Genomic DNA, 19,769 nt, shown 5'->3' with positions numbered 1-19,769 from the left:
AATTGCAAAATTTTTGAAATTCAGTGAATTGACTTTGTCTTTTAGAACTTTGAGAAAAAAAATTATAAATATTTCTTGAAAAGTCTTCACACCTTCTTGGTAAAGATTTGCAAGCTTGGCTACAACACAAATGTAACGAATTACAGATGCATTTAACAATAACAATTGTGGGAAACATAATTTTCATTCGACTGGATACCGAATTATTTTTGCCCATCATTGTAGAGCACCCGTCTGATCCGAAGCCAACAATATTTTTAAAATCAATACCATGCTTTTCAAATGAACTCATTATACAGTTAAACAGATTTTCTCCAGTGGCTCCTTGGTTAACTTTATCTGGATCCTTTACGTTATAAACTGGAACCAAATCCCAAAAACGACTGACAATATGTTTTAAATCACCATCATAAAACCTTACAACCACACACATATTAGATTGAGTACCAATATCAGTTGATTCATCGACCATTATAGAAAATTTAGATGAATTTAACTTTTCTACCAACACATCTTTCTCACTTGGCGCAATTACATTTTTAATAATATTTGTAGCTTTCGTTCTTTTTAACTTCATTTGTTTACAAATTTTTGAATCCGGAAAAATATTTTTTAACAATTCTTCTAAATGATCGATAACCAGAAAAGCAACATTGTGCTCAGCAAGAAATCCGGATAACTTAATTTCTGCATGCTGAGTTCGCAGATCCAAAGTATTAGGTTCATTAGCAACAAATTTTGACATTATCTGACATTGAGAAGTAGATGGGGTAGCTTTTACAAATGATAAGTGCAACTTACTTTTAGCGTGGTTTTTTAGGCAGGTCAGTTCTGCAGTAAAGCTCACTTGACACTTTAAGCATCTTGCTCTATAACAATCATCTGCTACTGGTTTAATCCACTCTTTGTACAAATTATTAGATTCCCATTCCGTTCGGTACTTTTATTTTCTATGTTTCTCTTTCGGCAATTCATTTCGAATTCTTCTCTTTTTTTGAGGCGTAGTATTTCCCTGAAATATATTGCTATGATTAGTTTTACATTTTAAAATATAAAATTTATATAAAATTTATATACGTGTGAAAATTAATCACACGCCTAAGTGTTAAAATGTCATCAGTTAACAAGTAATTAACAATGATTTTAATATACAAAATATACTTACATCGGGTGTATCTTCTATATCCGACATTTCGATTGACTACAGTACAGAAAAGAGAACTACAAAAGTTGAAACTTAATAAAACAAACGGCCAATGGTCATAAACGGCATAAACGATCCCGGCCACAGATATATACTATATATATATACTATATAGGTATTACTATATTATATCTGTGATCCCGGCCAACTGTTAATAGGGCATTATAGACTACAGGTATGCTAAGCCGCCATTTTGCGACTCATTTATCACATATAATATTATGGAACTACGAAGTTGCCGCGTTTATTTTATCGTTGATAAACCAGTCGCAAAATGGCGGTTTAGCATACCCGTATATTTAGTGCCTTACTGTTAAGTGCCAAGTGCCAACTTTACTGTTAAAAACATGATTTTCAGAAATTAAGCAAATTATCGTACTTTGGTGTACGGTTATAATTTAATTATCGTACATCGTACGACATCCTATATTATCGTATTTGTGCGATCCAAACCGTACGTCTGGCAACACTGATCGAGTATCGGTATCACTGGAATACCGTCTGCCGGATCATTCGTATACCACTACACTAGCGCCTATCTAACGGCGTTATCCAGAAATAGATCGCAACTGGTGCTTATCTAGTGCTATTATCCACAACTAACGCCGCGATTGCAGCGCTACCCAACGGCATTATCCATTTGAGCGCAATGTAGTGATCGCTGTGCAGGACACTGCGACTTCGTACAAATTAATTATTTAAACGATGTAGCACGTTCTGTGGTTGAGCTTGAGTTGTTGTGAGAAAGGTAGGTGTTGAAAATTAAAACACTTGTTGTTTTAATTGAAATAAAGTAAATGTTTTATTAAGTTAAACAACATGAAACATTAAATAATAATATAAAACAAAAGTAAAATAGCTTGCTGCTATGTAAAAATTACAAGTACTGGGAATGACCGTAAACTCGCGGCGATGTGGCTGTGACAAAGTCCACGACGAGCAATAGTCTTACATTGGAGTTAACTACCTTCTAATTACTTCTAAATACTCTACTCGTATTTATATGAGTTCTCAATGACGTACAGGGGACTAGTAGTCTATTTAAGAGTGATATGATGATTTACATAATCATCATTAAATAATTATATAACCATTATATAATGATATCATCATAATAATATCCTATAATTATATAATTATTACTCAATCGACAGAAAAACTATGTTTTTCTGATCTCTGGCCTATTGCTTATAATGCAGGTGTATTAATACATATTTCCCATAATTTAATAATCTATCCCAATTAAATATAATGTAATCTAATATAGTATAACACCATGCAGGTGCATTGGGTTTACTACAGCAACGCGAAATGCCGCCAGTGAGCAATCTATACTATGTATAATCAATGGTAGTACTAATAATTCATTATATTTTAATCTTGTGTAGGGTTAAATAATAATTAATATAATATGTTTTATGATCTTACCTCTTATTATTGTTATAATTTTAAATATTTAGTAGAACGTCTTGAACTTTTAAACTAAAAAAGTAAAAAGTACATAATTTTGTATAAGCAAAATAGTTTGTTTGGATCCAAAACAAAATTTTTGATAATACTGATAAGAAATGTTACGTCATCACTATCTGCCCGTATTATATTTGGTGTATTATTCTACATCCATTCTCATAGATCATGAAATTGTTTTAGTATAGTTACTTTCTCTTCTTCCGTATACTCTACGTTTTTGCAGTTTAAATTTGTGCAAACTATAATTTTGATTTTAGTCTTACGAAATATGTATCGTAATATTGCCCTTATTTTTTCCCACTGTAAATCATCATTCATACCTAGTTTATTCATTGCTATTTATTTAACTTTATTTATTTATTATTTTTTTTTTTTTTATCGAAATATTATATAACGATCATTCTCTACTACATACGGTGTATCGCTTATTACCTTACTAACTAGTAACTGGTAAAAATGAATTAATTCCTAACTTACATTTTATTTCATATTTTATTCCTGATGTAAAATTATATTGTTTCGTAATTTCTGTCACTATATAATACTCTTTTAATGCTTCTATAAGTGTACCTATAGTTTCTTTTACATTACCCTCGAATAAAACCATATTTCCAAAATTTTTATTAACCTAATTCATAATTATATTCTACTTAATTATTTCTAATTTATATTTATTATTAACTTATCGTAAAGTCCTGTACTATTGTTTCCACTTTATTACAGGTGTTCTATATTTGATCAACCTCCTTGGTATATATTATCTGATTGAAAATTACTGATATGATTATTCGTGTTATAATTTCTTGTATTATTTGTACGTTGAAAATTATTATTATTTAGTCGTGAAAAATTATAATTATCTCTATTATTAGAAAAATCGTTCCTGTACCTATAACTATCTCTTTCTGAATTATATTCTACTTCTTCTGCTTTTGCCAATTGCTTAGCTACCTCTAATGTTAGGGTTTCGTGCCTTTACAATTGTTTTTATAGGACTTATTAATCCTTTTATAAAAATAGTTAATGTTTGTTCTTTTAAAGTTTCGTGAATTATTTTTGCTTCTGATTCCTCTTTATTAAGTGTACACGCAGTACATAATTTATAATACAATTTTTCTACTCTATGGCAATAATCATTGACGTTTTCATCATAACACATTTTAATGGAATTTAATTGTATCTGCAAACTTGAAGCGGTTGTCGTATCTTCAAAAGCATCCGATAAATAATTCTTAATGTATACCCATTTAGTAACATTTTTATATTTTATCATTTCTAATGCTCTACTACATAACCTAGTTGTTATATATTTAACGAAAGTTGGTGCGCATTTTTCTTCAACCAAATTTACTGCCATATCACATGCATTTATGAACGGATAGATATCGTCTTCTCCCGTACACATAGGTATAAGCTTAAATGCTTCCTCTAATTTTATGGTAACCATTTTCTTTACACGTGGTTTTCTCCCAAACGTTAACTCAGTGTGTTTGAAATCGTCCGTAACCTTGCTACGTGTAACCTTTTTATTGTCTAAACTTAAACTTCTCGCTAACCTGTATTTTATTTTCGAGCTCTGGCGTTCACTTGGGCTTCTAAATAGACTAGGGCGTTCTTTCGGGCTTTCAGTAGGGCTAGGGCTTTTACTAGGGCTAGGGCTTTTACTAAATCAATTCCCAAATTGATCAACTGTTGGGTTTTATTTAATACTTCTAAACTCAAATCTGGAGTTTCTAAAGACGTCTTATTCGATGGATTAGCTACTTCCAAAGGAGATGTACCTGTGTTCTCCATAAATTGCTTTCACACTCATTTGATACGTTTTGTAATCAACTATAATAATATAACTCAATAATATATCTCAATAACATATGCCCTTTAATAATTCTCAATAATTCAACAATATGCCCTCAATAATAATATAATAATTCAATAATAACTCAAATAACTCAATATGCCCTCAATAATAATATAAAAACTCAATATTTCTCAATAATAATTCAAATAAATCAATTGCCCTTTAATAATCAAAAAAAAAAAATTCCTAAATAGTTTTTTACGACCTACTCAAATATATTCAGTTACTTAAATGATACTTCTTAGGTTATATATTTTTGTAACATATATCCGTGTAATAATTTAATTAACTATTCACTCACAATAATGCGATGTTCGTTGATGTTGTCATCCTGTCTGATACTTTCTGCAAAGTTGAATTGAATGGTCTTCTCTTCTGGAGTTATCAACGAGGAAGAGTGCACAATCTTCCTTGTTGATGGTAGCCTTTGACGGTTTGCCTCCTTGAAAAGTGAATCCTACCGACTGCGCCAAATTGTTGCGTGCCAGTATCAGATTTGAATCCAAATGGTTAATTTGAATGAAAGTTAAACTTAATAACGAAATATGTCTTTATTGTATATAAATAAAATACATGTAACAAACAAAATAAGTGGCTGAGTGTCGTGAAAGTGCTCAGTTGTTGATAGTTTTGGTACATCTCCGTTGCTGGTCTTCGGGCTCCCTTATATATTGTGGTGCGTCTCTTGTTTACGTCGTGTTTTCGCCTTCTGGGTAAAACCAGGTGTCCTTGTAGTTGTTGTTGCAAATTCGGACACGAATTTGAGAATGTGCAATAATATCTCAAATGCATCATTAGTGCATTGTAATTATTGGTGCGCTTACTATCCCGACACGCGTCATGGTCATAGTAGCATCCGCATTACCCTTGACCCGAGGCATGGTCATACTAACTTAGCCTTGTAATCTCGTAGATATCTTATAGATATCTCATAGCCCATAGCAAGTACAACATGTATTGCAACTGGGACATTGAACTGCATTTATTTCAACTGATTTTGAAAATTCATCAAACAAAGAATGAATGGTTATTTTATAGTTATCTCTTGGTATATTAGGATGTACAATATTATTGGGTGTGCTTTGAACTCTCATTAAATAACACCTTGAGCAAGTTAATGTTACGTCAATTTGATGTCTAAAATATTTTTTTATTGAATCATATGTTTGAAATAAAGTATCAACAAATTCGGCTACATCTTGTTGTTGATTATCACTGAAAGGTTGGCCAAGACTCCTACGCAAATGAGATGAGTTTAATTTAGTGTTATTAGACGCATACAAAAATTCTAGGTTTTGTAGTTCTGAATAATTATGAGTAAGCAATGCTTATTGGAAATTGTTTTCTAAATATGTAAGCCTCTGGAAAAACTTCAAATTTACCAGTGACGCATTCAATATTATAAATTTGAGTTCCAAATTGAACCACAACTTTTTCTGGTTTCAAGTCAAATACATTTTGTATAACTACCACTATTCCGATTGCTCTATTCACTAATCCATTGATGACATCATATTTCTTAGCAGCATTATTTTACAGTCAACTTTAATACTTAGCGTTTTTCTAGTTCGGCCGTCCTTGAACTGTCATTATCAATAAATTATATTTTTTTTGTTGCTTTGGATTTCATGTTAGATTTAGTGTCAAAATAATCAATAGCTTCTAAACATACATTTTCATTTGGCAATAAAGAAAGTATAGCTTCATTAAGGACTGTGCAATGGTTTTTTGTTTAGAGTAGAATAAGGTATCTTGTGGCAACTCAATTATTAACTCATTTAGCTCAATTATGATGTCTTTTTTAGTGGTCCCCTTAAACTTTATTTGTTTTGATTTTAAGATGTTTATGTCAGATGAACTTAGATTATTAACCCTTAATCTTTCTAAAATACCTACATAAATGGGATCATGTTTTTGTCTCATGTTCTGGGTAAGTTCGTCATGAGTAAAACGATTTTGCCATAAATTAACTGTTCCTAATGAGTTAGTATATTAAGTAAATAATTTTGAATCAATTTGATTACATGGAGATCCTTCATCCTACATCCTTTCTTTGGAGGTAGTTGAAGTAGATCCTATTGTATATTTCACATAATCTTAAATGTATATAAAGTAGTGTTATATTAGAAACCATACTTATTTCATCTATAAAAAAAGTAGTACGTATTTCATATGATGTCTTATAGCTTGAAGTACATTATAAGATAACGGCCTATAGGAAGGGGTATGACCATGTTCGACCGGTAGCTGAAGCAAACGATGAATAGTCATTCCTTCAATATTAAATGCTGATATGCCGGTTGGAGTAGTTATAGCTACTTTTTTTGGAGATATATAGTTACATAAGCTTTGATAGTTTTGATTAACCATGATTTTCCAGTGCCACCAACTCCTGATACAAAGCGCCTCATAATTTTTCATTTTCAAGCAGTAGTTCTTTTTTAATAAAGTTAAATATTTTTTTTTTGATCACTATTCAAATTATTTATCAAATCATTTGTTTGTTCTAGATTAATCGTTCCTATTTCTAGTTCACTCATTGCGTCTTGAATTTCGGCTTGTTGAAGTTCATCGTTTTGGCTTTTGGAGTCATGTTCATTCTCAAATTTTTAAGCAGCTCATTCATATCGTCTTTAGAAAAAAATAATTTAATAATAATTTAAATTTGAATGTAAAAATGTTTATATTAAAAAAAAAAAAATTTTTTATTTAAATTATATTATTCAATACTAATACATATTGTATGTAAATTTTATGTTTGAGTTTTTCATCATTGTGTATTATAAACATTGGAAGATAATAAAAAAAATATTAACATAGTCATAAAATGTTCTATACTTTGTTATACATATAAAAACTAAATCACACACTAGTATTCATTACCTAGTCTATTTCCTTAATAGAAAAAATACCTAATTAACATATCATATTCCTAGGAATATGATTAGATTTTGATGCTTCCCTTTAAGTCTAGTATCCTTCAAGTAATCAATATTAAAAAATTATTATATAATTATTTTTCAAAATATAGCTTGTGGTGGGTGCATCTCTATGACTCTATAGTTGAGAGTAACATATTATATTACTAAGATATATTTTAGTCCGTGCGGTGGAGATATGTGATATCATAATTTTTTTTGTTTGAACATAACCTAACAAAAGTTCACTTTTCTAGGTTTTTATTTGATTGGTTGAGTGAAAGAAAGGACAAATCATTTGATACTTACAGATTATAATCTGTGATACTTCTTCCCATAGATAATATATTATCTATGCTTCTTCCAGCCAACACCATGTCACTATGCCAATCACAGATGTATGTATACAATCAACTAGATAGCCGACTACTTTTATTAATTGAAGTCTGGTCCGTGGCTTATCGCAATTATTGGCAATTATCTTTTATCTAAGCACCGCTATCTAAATTTACTTTACCTTACCCGATCTTCGAACATATGAGTAATCTGGAAGCATTTTCCTGGACGTGTATAAATATCAATAAGTTCATGTGTAATAGCTATGTAATGCCTATTATTATTTCTATTACAATATGTATTTTTAATTAACTATTTCATATTCTAACTATTTTACCCTCGTTTTACCTATTACTTGCGGTGTTTGAGTATTTTATTCTAAGTTAATAATTATGATTATACATTATACAGTTATACTTATAGCCTATAAAATAACATAAGTACACGATAAAATAGAAAGGAAATTATTTTATACATATTTCCTTTGTTTTCCAAAATTGTCAGGTTAAAAATTAATTCATAAGCATTTAGTAATAAGTAGTTATTATTAACTAATATTTTATATTGCATACCGAATTATAATTGAGTTCGTATCTATTTACGAACTATTATTAGTTAATACTTATTTACTAAGTATTTAGACTATAATGGATTATTATCCTTATTCCTTAGTATTTTAATTAATTATTAAAAATTATTAGGTAGTTATCAAAAAAATAACGACGCTACGACACAGATAAATTTCTTCTTTATATGGATGTAAAATTTTGGTAATTTTTTTGTTAATATCGAAGGAGTAAAGTTGTTCCGCGCAAAACAATTTTTAGCATGTGAAATTATTGTAAAATAATTTTTCTAATTATTATCAAATTATTCCCTAGTGGCAGTGTTGCCATATAAAAATGATTGAAATTCTGAGGTGATGTTTAAAAATCCTCGGTTTTCCTGCTGACTCCACCAGTAAATCCTCGGAATTCCTGCAACTTTTTTTTTATTACGTGATACACAAATTAAATAATTATATTGGTTAAAATCTGGTGATAACTGATAAGTCATAATCATGCCGATTCTATGGTATGATTCTGTAGTGATACGGTATTATCATGACCATATTTCGTTTGGATATTACCTCCATAGGTTAGGTTAAACATAGGTACTTTTCTATGTTATTAAACATCTTTATTATTTATGATTACCTTCCTAAACGTAAACTCAGTAATAGATAACCCAAATGGCAGATAACTAAATAATTCTGTACAATGATTACAATGTACAGCAGTGGTGTGGTGAACGATAATTTCAGAGGCAATTGCCTCTGAGATTTTTCTTTAATAGAGGGGTGGGTGGTAGTCGGTGGATCTTCTAGAGTAGGGCCTAGTTATAAATTCAATATAATATACGATATACTCAATAGGTAGTCAATAATGATCTGAAATATAATTAGTTCATAGTTGTATAATTGTATATTTTAATGTTGAGTTAACGGAATAACGACAATCATGGTTAGTAGTTACTAGTTACAATATAGTTAGTAGTGGCTCAATGGCGAATTGGGAGAAAAAAACAGCCCGGAAAATCATAATTTTAGAGGCCGTTAGTATACTTATAAGTTATATTTATATATATATTTTTAAACATAATAAGTTTTTAAATTTTTTAATATTTAAATTAATTAATATAAAACAACGATGATTACAGACTACATTTATTATTTTATCCTTCATCGCCTATCCGTAGGATGCTATAACGACTCATGAAATAACTTTTTTCGATTCTATTTTAAACTTGTAACAATGAGTTGTCATTTTTTAAAAAGTTTTTTTTTTTTTAAAAAAGCCCGGACTGACCGATCACAAGCAGGTCCCGCATTTTAAAATGATCAGAAATCTGAGTTTTTATTTTTAATAATATAACATACTTATTACTTATTAGATAATATTTTAACTCATAATTTCACAGTAATTATATTAATAAATGTATACGAACAGAGTCCACCGGGAAATATACCGGTATCCCGGTCGTCCAGTCCGTTTAGTACATGACAAAATATATTATATTATATTATTATATATTTTTTCATGGTTTAGTACTCACTGTCAATATTCGGTAAATAACATTATTGATTATCTAACAATAATAATAATTCCAATAATATGATGTTAATGTTATCGTCGTCATCTTCACCGTCCCATAGAAAAATATTATTGAAATCTGTCTAAAAATAGCTTAAAATAAAATTGAAATAATATAATACTATCTTTCATTGGTATTCCCTACATCACTAACAGACATACTATCCGAATTCCGAGGTATTAGTCTTAGACCATCGTGGCTATACTGAAGTCTGAAATCACACGGCCGATTACTGAACACTGCCAAGTGCCGTCTATTGTGTTTATTATGATTTATAACTAGGTATTGAGTTTTAAATAATTTTATTTTCATTTGATTTTATTTTTGTTGTGTGACATGTGTATGACACTTTAAATCGGTCAGTAATACGAATCTACTAACTAATTAATTTAGTGTTTTTAAATCATTTAAATAATGTCTTCTAATGAAAATGAAAAATGTGATTGTAATAAAAACCGTTGTCTTATGAATGATGTGAACTGGACTCGCCATTTAAATGCTTGCCCCGTTCGTAAAGCTAAACGAAAAAATCAAACTATCAAGAATTTTTTTACTTTACCTCAATCCAAAAAAATATGTAAAGATTTTACAAGAATATCAGAATGTAAGTTACCTACTCTATTATTTTTATTATTCTATTATATTATTTTTATAACTAATAATATTAAACAAATTTTCTATTTACGAAAGGTGATACAAACAGCGATACTTTGGAAGTTGAGAGTATAAGACCTACAACGTCCTCAAATGAATACAAAAAAAAATACCCGAAAAATCTACATTTGATGGTCCTTACACTGCAGATTTAGGTAAGTAGTATTTTCATAATGTAGGTATACCTATTTATTTTTGAGTATTTTTATTTTTATTTAAAACAATACCTATTTTTATGGGAAAATAAACACTTAATTAGTAAAAATGAAACATTGTTTGAATTTATTGTCAATTAAATCATTTGATTGAATAGGGTTTTAGTATTTTGCTATGTTGAGTATATTATATTAATTTAATGTAGACTAATTAATTTTGTATTAAATAATAACAATCTACCTATCTATAACATAGATTGCCAATTATATTTTAATTTTCAAACACCTACTTGAATTATTATAGAAGTAATGAAAAATAACGATGTTGAAAATAAAAACACAACATATGAAGAACCGATTATCCTTGTTACTTCTACTTGTCTTCCAGTTCCAGGTAATAAATAAAATAATTTTCTTTCAATAAAATAACCATTATTACTTATTAGTTATGATTCATGAATATACCTATTTTATTAACTATACCTAATAGTTTAAATGCTAAAATATGTAATGCTAGTAAAGTAAAAAATTAATTTATTTTTATTTTGCTCTGATTATCAATCTATAATATAAAATTTGTTTTAATTAAATTATCATTAGCCTTAAATAGCCTGTTTGTATTATTACAGAAGTAGTGTATAATGATGTTGGAAATGGTTATGTAACAATTGAAGAACCAATTGTCCCTGATACCTGGCTTCCAGTCCCAGGTAATTATATAAAATATAATGATTATGAATATATAATGATTTATTAAATCAAAATATTTAATAGGTATAAATTAAACATTGATATAATATTTTAATATAACCCAATGGCTAATTAGTAATTAACATTTTTTATAATTGAATAGATTTGTGACTATATTATTTTTTTTTTAATAATTCATTTTATACTAGTTGTGAAAATCTTTATTCATTTATTAGATTTTACCAAATCCATATAGTCAATAGGTAATACCTAACTAATAAGTATAATACTAAATATAATATTTTTATTTTTAGTACTTCAAAATGATCCAGCTCTTTGGCCCAAAAATTTGTCATCTGAACTTATTCATCATTTTTCATTACAAGTTCCATGTCAACCATTGCCATCTGAATTGAAAGATAATACTTTTCCTAGCTCTACTATAAATTCAAAAGGACATGTCAGATCGTTTCATGAATCTTATTATTATAAAAAACTTGCTGATGGGAAATTTGTTAATCGAACTTGGATATCATATTCAATATCACTGGATAGATATTATTGCTATACTTGTAAACTTTTTGGTTTACCAAGAGCAAAACAAAATTTTTTAGCAATAAATGGGTCTAATGACTATAAAAATATTAGTAGAAATATAACACAGCACGAAGTGTCACCAGATCACATACAAAGTGAAATTGCTCGCGGTTTATACATGAACAATATACAAAAAACATTGAAACAAACATTATAGAATCTAAAAACCGACAAGTTGCTGAAAACCGTGAAATTTTAAAATCAGTTATAGAAGCTCTGCTTTTTACGGCAAGACAAAAAATTGCTCTTAGAGGTCATAATGAAAAGATTGATTCAACTAATCGAGGTAATTTTTTAGAGTTGATCAAGTTATTGTCGAAATACCATGCACCTCTTAAATCACATTTGGATCAGATTAGTTCAAAAGGAGCTCATAATCGTGTAACTTTTTTATCTAACATTTCTCAAAATGTGTTGTTAAATATAATGTCTGATATGGTTCGTTCAAAGATATTACAAGATGTAAAAATATCTGGACAATTCTCTATTATAATAGACACTACAACTGACATTTCAAATGTAGAACAGTATACATTTATAATTAGATTTGTTGACAAGCAAGGTAAAGTGCAAGAAAGACTTATAGCTTTAGCTGCTGCGCCTGATGCAACCGGATTAGGTATGTTTAATGTATTTTGCAATATAACAGATAAATACCAAATAAACTGGAAAAAAGAGCTTATAGGTCAGGCATACGATGGAGCTAACTCCATGCAAGATCAATATTCAGGATTAAGAACAAGGATTCAAAATGAAAACCCCCGAGCTCTCTATATTTGGTGTTCGGCTCATTTATTGAATTTGGTCGTGGTAGACACTTGTGACTGTTGTACTGATACCAAATTATTTTTTGGTGAAATAGCAAATATAGTAGAATTCTTACGTGCAAAAAAGCGTACTGCTGTATTTTTAAAATATCAAGAACTAAAATATCCTAATCGACGAAAACGTCGCCTTAAAAGATTTTCAAACACACGATGGACTTCTCATGATAGAGTTTTATTAGTGATCTATGAAAAGTTTAATGCTTTAGTAGCTTCACTAGATGAAATTTCTTCTGGGAAAGATTTTGACAGGGATTCAATGTCATATGCTAAGAGCTTAAAAAATATTATAACCTCATTTAAGTTTGTTTTAATATTAATATTTATGAGAAATATTTTTAGTATAACTACAGAAGTGTCAAACTATTTACAATCTATATCGATTGATTTTATTGCTGCATTAAAGCTAGTTGATGTAGCAAAACACCGTCTTCAAGAAATGAGATCTGAAATAGGTTGTACAAATGTTATTAATGATGCAAAGAAATTTGCTATTGGTAATGGACTTGAGCAAAATAGTTTTAAAATAATAAGAAAAAAGACTGTTAAAATGATGTCTGGAGAAAAAGCAGTTCATGAGACTTTATCAACACCATCTGAAAAATTTAGAATAGAAGTTTATTATGTAGTATTAGAAAAAATAATTAACTCAATTGAAATGCGGTTTAAAGGATCCCGTGAAATTTTAAAAGATTTATGTTTCCTATCTCCTCAACGTATGATGGAATTCAATAATAATAATAAAACTTTGCCAAATGATGCTTTTCAAAATATTGACAAATGGATTCCTAGTATTGATGTATCGCTATTAAAAATAGAATACACTACATTTAGTAATAATTTAACTGAACTATTGGAAGGACAAGGACTTCACCCAAATAAATTACATATTGATCACATTGCTGATGAAAGTGATTTGGGTTCAGTCAGCTTGACTAGTTCATCAAATGAAGATGAAGACATAGAAGTAATTAAAGGAAAGGTCAGCAGTTTAAAGATTCTAGAAATATTATCTAATTATGGTTTAACAGCGGCATTTCCAAATTTATACCTTGCGTACAAATCTCTATGCACATTACCAGCATCATCAGCGACAGCAGAACGTAGCTTCTCAGTGGTAATTTTGATAAAACTATAAATTTAATGAGGATTTAACACTCATATATTAAAAATGTATACCCACTTAATTTTGTACATTATAACATGTTATTTTCTAGGTGAAACTAGTAAAGACAAGATTGCGTTCTACTATTGGTCAATCCCGTTTGGAAAGCTTATTAATTTTAAGTTGTGAAAAAGATGTGGCTATTAATTTTGAAGAAGTTATTGATACATTTGGGAATTCTTCTGACTTATTGAAAAAAAAAATTAATTTTTAAGTAAATAAGGGTATATTATTTATGCTGTTTTTATAGTTATTCAATTATCTTTATTTATACATTAGGTATAATATTAATATTTATATTTTTATTGTACTTAGATTTGTAATATACTCATACTAATTAGAAATATGTTAAATGCTATAATATATTTTTATAATAATGTTTTATTAAATTTATTAGGTATATTAAAAGTTTTAAAACAAAAATTATATATTAATCTGTACTTATTTTAAGTTAGGTATTCAAAAATAAATTAATATGAGTAATAATACCAATATTTAGGCAATTTATTATTGTAATAAAAGGCAAAAAAAAATAGAGGGTTAATCATTAACCAATATTAATATCAATCCCACATAAGATGAGAAGCCACATGAATTAAAAATAAATTTAATGCCTTGACATACTTTTTTTCACCCCCCCTACCCCCCTCAAAAAAAAATTTGCTTCACCAGTGGGTGGGTGGGTACTTGGGATGTTAATAATTTGCCTCTGGAAAATTTTCAGTTCGACACGCCACTGATGTACAGACATCATACAGTTAACTATTAAGAGTTTACAGTACTATTTAAATTTATTATTATAAAATAAATATTGTTCTGTTTTTTTAAGTTTTCATAATTTTACATACATTTTTATATCAATATGTCAAGTAGTGATGATGAAGGTCCAAAACTTGGCTCAAAGAAAAAACCATACACACCAAAATTTAAGGAAGAATGGAAAAAACATCCAGAATTTGCCTCATGGTTGTGTAAAGGTAAAACGGATACATTTTTTCACTGCAATGTTTGTTTTAATGACTATTTGGGTGGTTTATCGGCAATTAAACGTCATTCAAAGTCTGACAAACATAGGAATAATTCAAAATCAGTTTCAGTTTCAAACCCCATTAATAAAATGCAAAAACTTGTACAACATACAAGTTATGAATACCAAATAAAACAGGCAGAAATAAGATTGGCAATGTTTATTGCAGAACACAATATTGCTTTTCAGACAAGCAATCATGTTGTATCTTTATTCAAAAGTATGTGTCCAGATTCAAGTGTATTATAAGGTATATCATGAATCGTACAAAAAATACATCGATAGTAAACAATGTAATTGGACAGTATGAATTTGAATATTTACTAGAAATTATGAGGTCTCAAAAATTTTCTATTCTTATCGACGAGTCTACAGATCACTCTTCTGTTAAACATCTGGCGATAATTGTTCGAATTTTAGACTACAGTAATTATGTGGTAAGAGATAATTTTTTATGCTTACTTCAAATTGCAAGCGCAACTGCTGTCAACATTTTTGAAAAAATAAAAACATTTTTTACTGAGCATAATATCCCCTATCAAAAAAATCTTGTGGGATTTGCATCAGATGGGGCAAATACAATGTTTGGGAATAGACACTCTGTCAAAACGTTACTTGAAGAAGATTTACCTGGAATCTTTGTTATGAAATGTACATGCCATTCACTGGCACTTTGTGCTTCCTATGCTTGTGTAAAAATTCCAAACAACATAGAAGAATTGGTAAGAGATATTTATAATTATATGAAGCAAAGTTTTAAACGATTATCAGAATTTAAAGAGTTCCAAGTATTTGTTGATTGTAAACCTAATAAGCTTTTACAACCATGTCAAACGAGATGGTTATCTCTAACTTCTTGTATAAAGCGTGTATTGGAACAATTTGATGCTTTAAAGTTGTATTTTCAAGGTGAAAATTTAATAGACAATAAAGCATCCATCATATTTTCTAATTTGACTGATCCATTAACTAAGTTATATTTACAATTTCTAGAATTTGTATTGCCAATACTCGTTGATTTAAACATAATATTCCAATCTACAAAACCAAAAATCCATGAACTGTATTATAAAATAGAAGTAATTTACAAAACAATTTTAGAATGCTATATGAAACCAGAATATTTGAACTCAAATGATATTTCTAATATCCAGTACAGAAACCCAAATAATTTTCTGCCTTCGGAAAAAATTTACTTGAGGGGAACTTGTACTGTGGCTCTTGAAAAAAATAATTTAATTTCTAAAACAGCTCGGGAACAATTTTTTTTTTTTTTTTTTTTATTGAAAAAGAGGCTTCAACAACTAAGGTTATTAGCCTTGTAGGTATTACATAGTGAGTGTTACATTAGTTATGATTATAAGATACAAGTTGTAACATATAAATATTTTTGAGACATATAAAATTTTTAATAATGTGTATGTTGAAAATAATGATTTATAAGTTATTTATAATATTGATTTTTATGAGGAAATTTAATGTTTTTGTGCTGTAGTCTTCATTTAGTGCTTCTTCTAGGTTGTCTGGTATCGATAGTGTATTTCGTATGTTTTGGAATGCTGGACAGTCTTGGATGATATGTTGTATGGATAAGTTTTCATGGCATTCTTTGCAGATAGGTGGTGGGTCTTTACTTATTAGGAAAGCATGTGTCAGAAAAGAATGTCCAATTCTTAGTCTGGTTAGAGCAACTTCGTGTCGTCTGTTTAGGTTTTGCGGGATGTGCCACTTTTTTGTGCATTTTTTAATTTTTTTAAGTTTGTTGGAAGGTGGAACGGAATCCCAGTGGCTTTGCCATACCATGTTTGTTTTTTGTCTAATTGATAGTATTATGTCATTAACTGGGATGTCAGTGATTGTAGGGAGGGCGATTGTTTTGGTTGCTTTATCTGCTGACGTGTCGGAAATTTCATTACCGGCGATACCCATATGTGATGGAACCCACATAAATTCAATTTTAGATTCTGAACGGAGTGAAGAATGTATTGATTTTACAATGATGTATGTTTTTTTTTTTTTTTTTTTTTTTTTTTTTTTTTTTTTTGTGTCTGTGTACAGCATAACTAGTCGAAATAATGCTCCAATTTCAAACAATGGGGGTGGTTTCCGATGTAAAAGTGAATATCCTTGGTGCATTATAGAGGTAAAAAGTTAACATTTTCCAACAGTTTTCAAAAAAATCGAGAAAAACAAAAAAAAAATGACGGAAAAACGGGAATTTTTACGCAAAACCAGTTTTCGACCAAATCGATTTTTTTTTATGGTTGTAATTCAAAAACTAATCACTGAAAATACTTGAAATTTTCACCAAATGTTAATGTCAGTGGTATCCGTATATAGTTAAATTTTCAAAAAATTTTGACTTTTTTTGAGTTATTTATAGACCACTGAAATTTTCGAATTTTTTGAGAAATTTTTTTTAAAGTGTCGATAAAAAATTTTTGGATGACCAAAAAGTTTTGAAAATTTAATACAAGGTTCCTTATGAGTTGTTTTTAATGTAGCTAAAAAAAATTAAAAATCGTTAGTCACAATTTTTTTTTATAAGCGTTTTTAGTTCAAATTTTTACGAAATCTGTCGAAAACGCGAAAATTTGCAAGTAATTTTAAAGTTGAAAAATCATAAAATTTTTTTCTTTTATAACTAAGTTTTGAAAATTTGGTACAAGGTTTTCCATACATTTTTCTTCAAATATCTGTAAAAAAAACTCTACCGGATTCAGACAAAAAATTTTTATGGGTGTTTGAAATTTAAATTTTTACAAAAACCGCGTTAAATAACAGTTTAGCCTCAAACGATTTTTGATATTTGTTATTATTCAAAAAGTATAAGTCGTAGATACTTGAAAATTTTACCAGTTATTAAGATTCGCGTTTTCTTTACGTGATTTAAATTTCAAAATATTTTGACTTTTTTTGAGCTATTTATAGACAACTGAAATTTTCAATTTTTCTGAAAAAATATTTTTGAAGTGTCGATAAAATTTTTTTGGCCCTATCAAAATACTTGAAAATTTAATACAAAGTTCCTCATATGTTATTCTTATAGTGATTAAAAAATTATAAGAATACATAGGCACAATTTTTTTTTATTAGCATTTGAAGTTCAAATTTTGACGAAAATTCGTCAAAATTATGAATATTTGCGAAATATTTGAAGTTGAAAAATCATAAAATTTTTTGTGTTTATAACTAAGGATTAAAAATACAACACTAAGTTTTCCATAAGTTTACCTTCAAGTATCTATAGAGAAAACTCGAAGCATCATTATAGGAAAAATTTTAAGTGCGTTTGAATTTTAAATTTTAACGAAATAGCGTAACGATAACGATTTATCCTCAAACGATTTTAAATATTTGTTATTATTCAAAAAGTATAAGTCGTAGATACTTGAAAATTTTACCAGTTATTAAGATTCGCGTTTTCTTTACGTGATTTAATTTTCAAAATATTTTTTAATATAAGCTGGTTTTTTTAAACCACCTTTTTCACCAACCACTAGAAATTATATCCTAGGCTGACAAATCATCTTCGTTCAGAATCGTTTTTCGTATACAATGATAACTATCATTGGATTCAAATTTAACACTCCTATAATATATAATAATGATCCATACGGCACCTAATGTACAGCAGAGCGGTACTCACTTGCCCGCTTTTTTTTGTTGTAAGGGATAATTCGTTTTGGATGTTTTGGGTTATTTCATTGGACGAAAGTGGGTTTTGGAGAGCTAGGAGAGCACTTAGAGAGTCGCTAATTATGAGTATGCAGTTATTTGAGATTGTCAGCTTTATTAGTTTGATTGCCTCTAATATGGCGTAATTTTCTGCAGAGAAATTGCTGCTTTCTGGAGGGAGTTTATGTAGATTTTGGTTTCATCCATGATGATTGCAAAGCCTGTTCCATGGGTGGATTTGGAACCATCGGTGTAAATTTGTAGAAATTAGGATATTTGTTTTGGATAATTTCTTTAAAATGGGATGTGATAATTATTGGGTTTGTTTCGTGTTTATTGTACATTGTTAATTCAGTGTTGAGTTGAATATTCCAATTCCAAGGTGGACATTTTGGGAATGTTATTTTATTTTTGACAGATGTGTGGATTTTGAATTTGTTGCATAAGGAGGCGAAGGTGTCATGTATGGATGGAATTTGTTTTCTGATCATGTTGGTTGGATTTGTATTTTGGTTGTTAAACGTGTGTTTGTATCCTATATGATTAGGGGTGCTTCTCCTTTTGATGCCATAGTTAAGTATATCTTTTTCTCTAAGGAGTTTAAGGGGTAATTCTCCGGCGTAACATAGAATGCTGTCGATGGGGCTTGTTCTGAATGCACCTCTTGATATGCGAATTCCCTCATTGTGGATTGGGTCTAATATCTTGATTAGATTTTCACTGGCTGTGTTATAAATGATTGATCCATAATTTATTTGTGACAGTATTAGGGATTTATAAATGTTTAGAAGGCATTTGGTGTCAGCCCCCCAAGTGTGGTGGGAAAGTGTTTTCATTATATTCATCTTGGTTTTACAAGAGCTTTTGAGTTTTTTGAGATGGTGGGTCCATTTTAGTTTATGATCAAAGATAATTCCTAATATGCGTAGTGATTTGCAAAAGGGTATTTCGGAGTCTTGGAGGAATAATTTGTGATTCCCTATCGTACGAGTATGAAAAGATATACATTGACTTTTCCCTGGGGAGAATTTGAAGCCAGTCTTATTTGACTAGCTTTGGA

At 29.1% G+C, this 19,769-nt stretch overlaps 2 protein-coding genes across 2 annotated transcripts; both read left to right on the top strand.

Moving 5' to 3' along the window:
• The first annotated feature begins 6,440 nt into the window (after positions 1 to 6,440).
• On the top strand, positions 6,441 to 13,453 carry LOC126553579 (zinc finger MYM-type protein 1-like). Its single transcript, XM_050208723.1, has 6 exons — positions 6,441 to 6,462; positions 11,358 to 11,438; positions 11,733 to 12,110; positions 12,173 to 13,100; positions 13,182 to 13,336; positions 13,449 to 13,453. The coding sequence occupies exons 1-6, from the start codon at positions 6,441 to 6,443 to the stop codon at positions 13,451 to 13,453; spliced, it is 1,569 nt and encodes a 522-aa protein (XP_050064680.1).
• A 44-nt stretch (positions 13,454 to 13,497) lies between these two features.
• LOC114128209 (uncharacterized) lies at positions 13,498 to 14,203 on the top strand (the record flags this gene model as incomplete). Its single annotated transcript, XM_050208721.1, has 2 exons — positions 13,498 to 13,956; positions 14,057 to 14,203. Coding segments are annotated over exons 1-2 (606 nt in total), but the record flags the coding sequence as incomplete, so codon positions are not given.
• Positions 14,204 to 19,769: the final 5,566 nt, after the last annotated feature.

This window comes from Aphis gossypii, unplaced genomic scaffold (assembly GCF_020184175.1).
Source record: "Aphis gossypii isolate Hap1 unplaced genomic scaffold, ASM2018417v2 Contig00273, whole genome shotgun sequence".
In the NCBI taxonomy this organism is placed as follows: domain Eukaryota; kingdom Metazoa; phylum Arthropoda; class Insecta; order Hemiptera; family Aphididae; genus Aphis; species Aphis gossypii.
This window is presented reverse-complemented; position numbering and strand designations above follow the sequence as displayed.

Bases quoted from the DNA above. Each gene is read 5' to 3' on its own strand.
- LOC126553579 (XM_050208723.1), top strand. From the start codon at position 6,441: ATGTTTTTGTCTCATGTTCTGG. The intron at 6,463-11,357 runs GTAAGTTCGTCA...GTATTATTACAG, and splicing joins GTTTTTGTCTCATGTTCTGG to AAGTAGTGTATAATGATGTT. The intron at 12,111-12,172 runs GTGAAATTGCTC...CAAACATTATAG, and splicing joins GTCACCAGATCACATACAAA to AATCTAAAAACCGACAAGTT.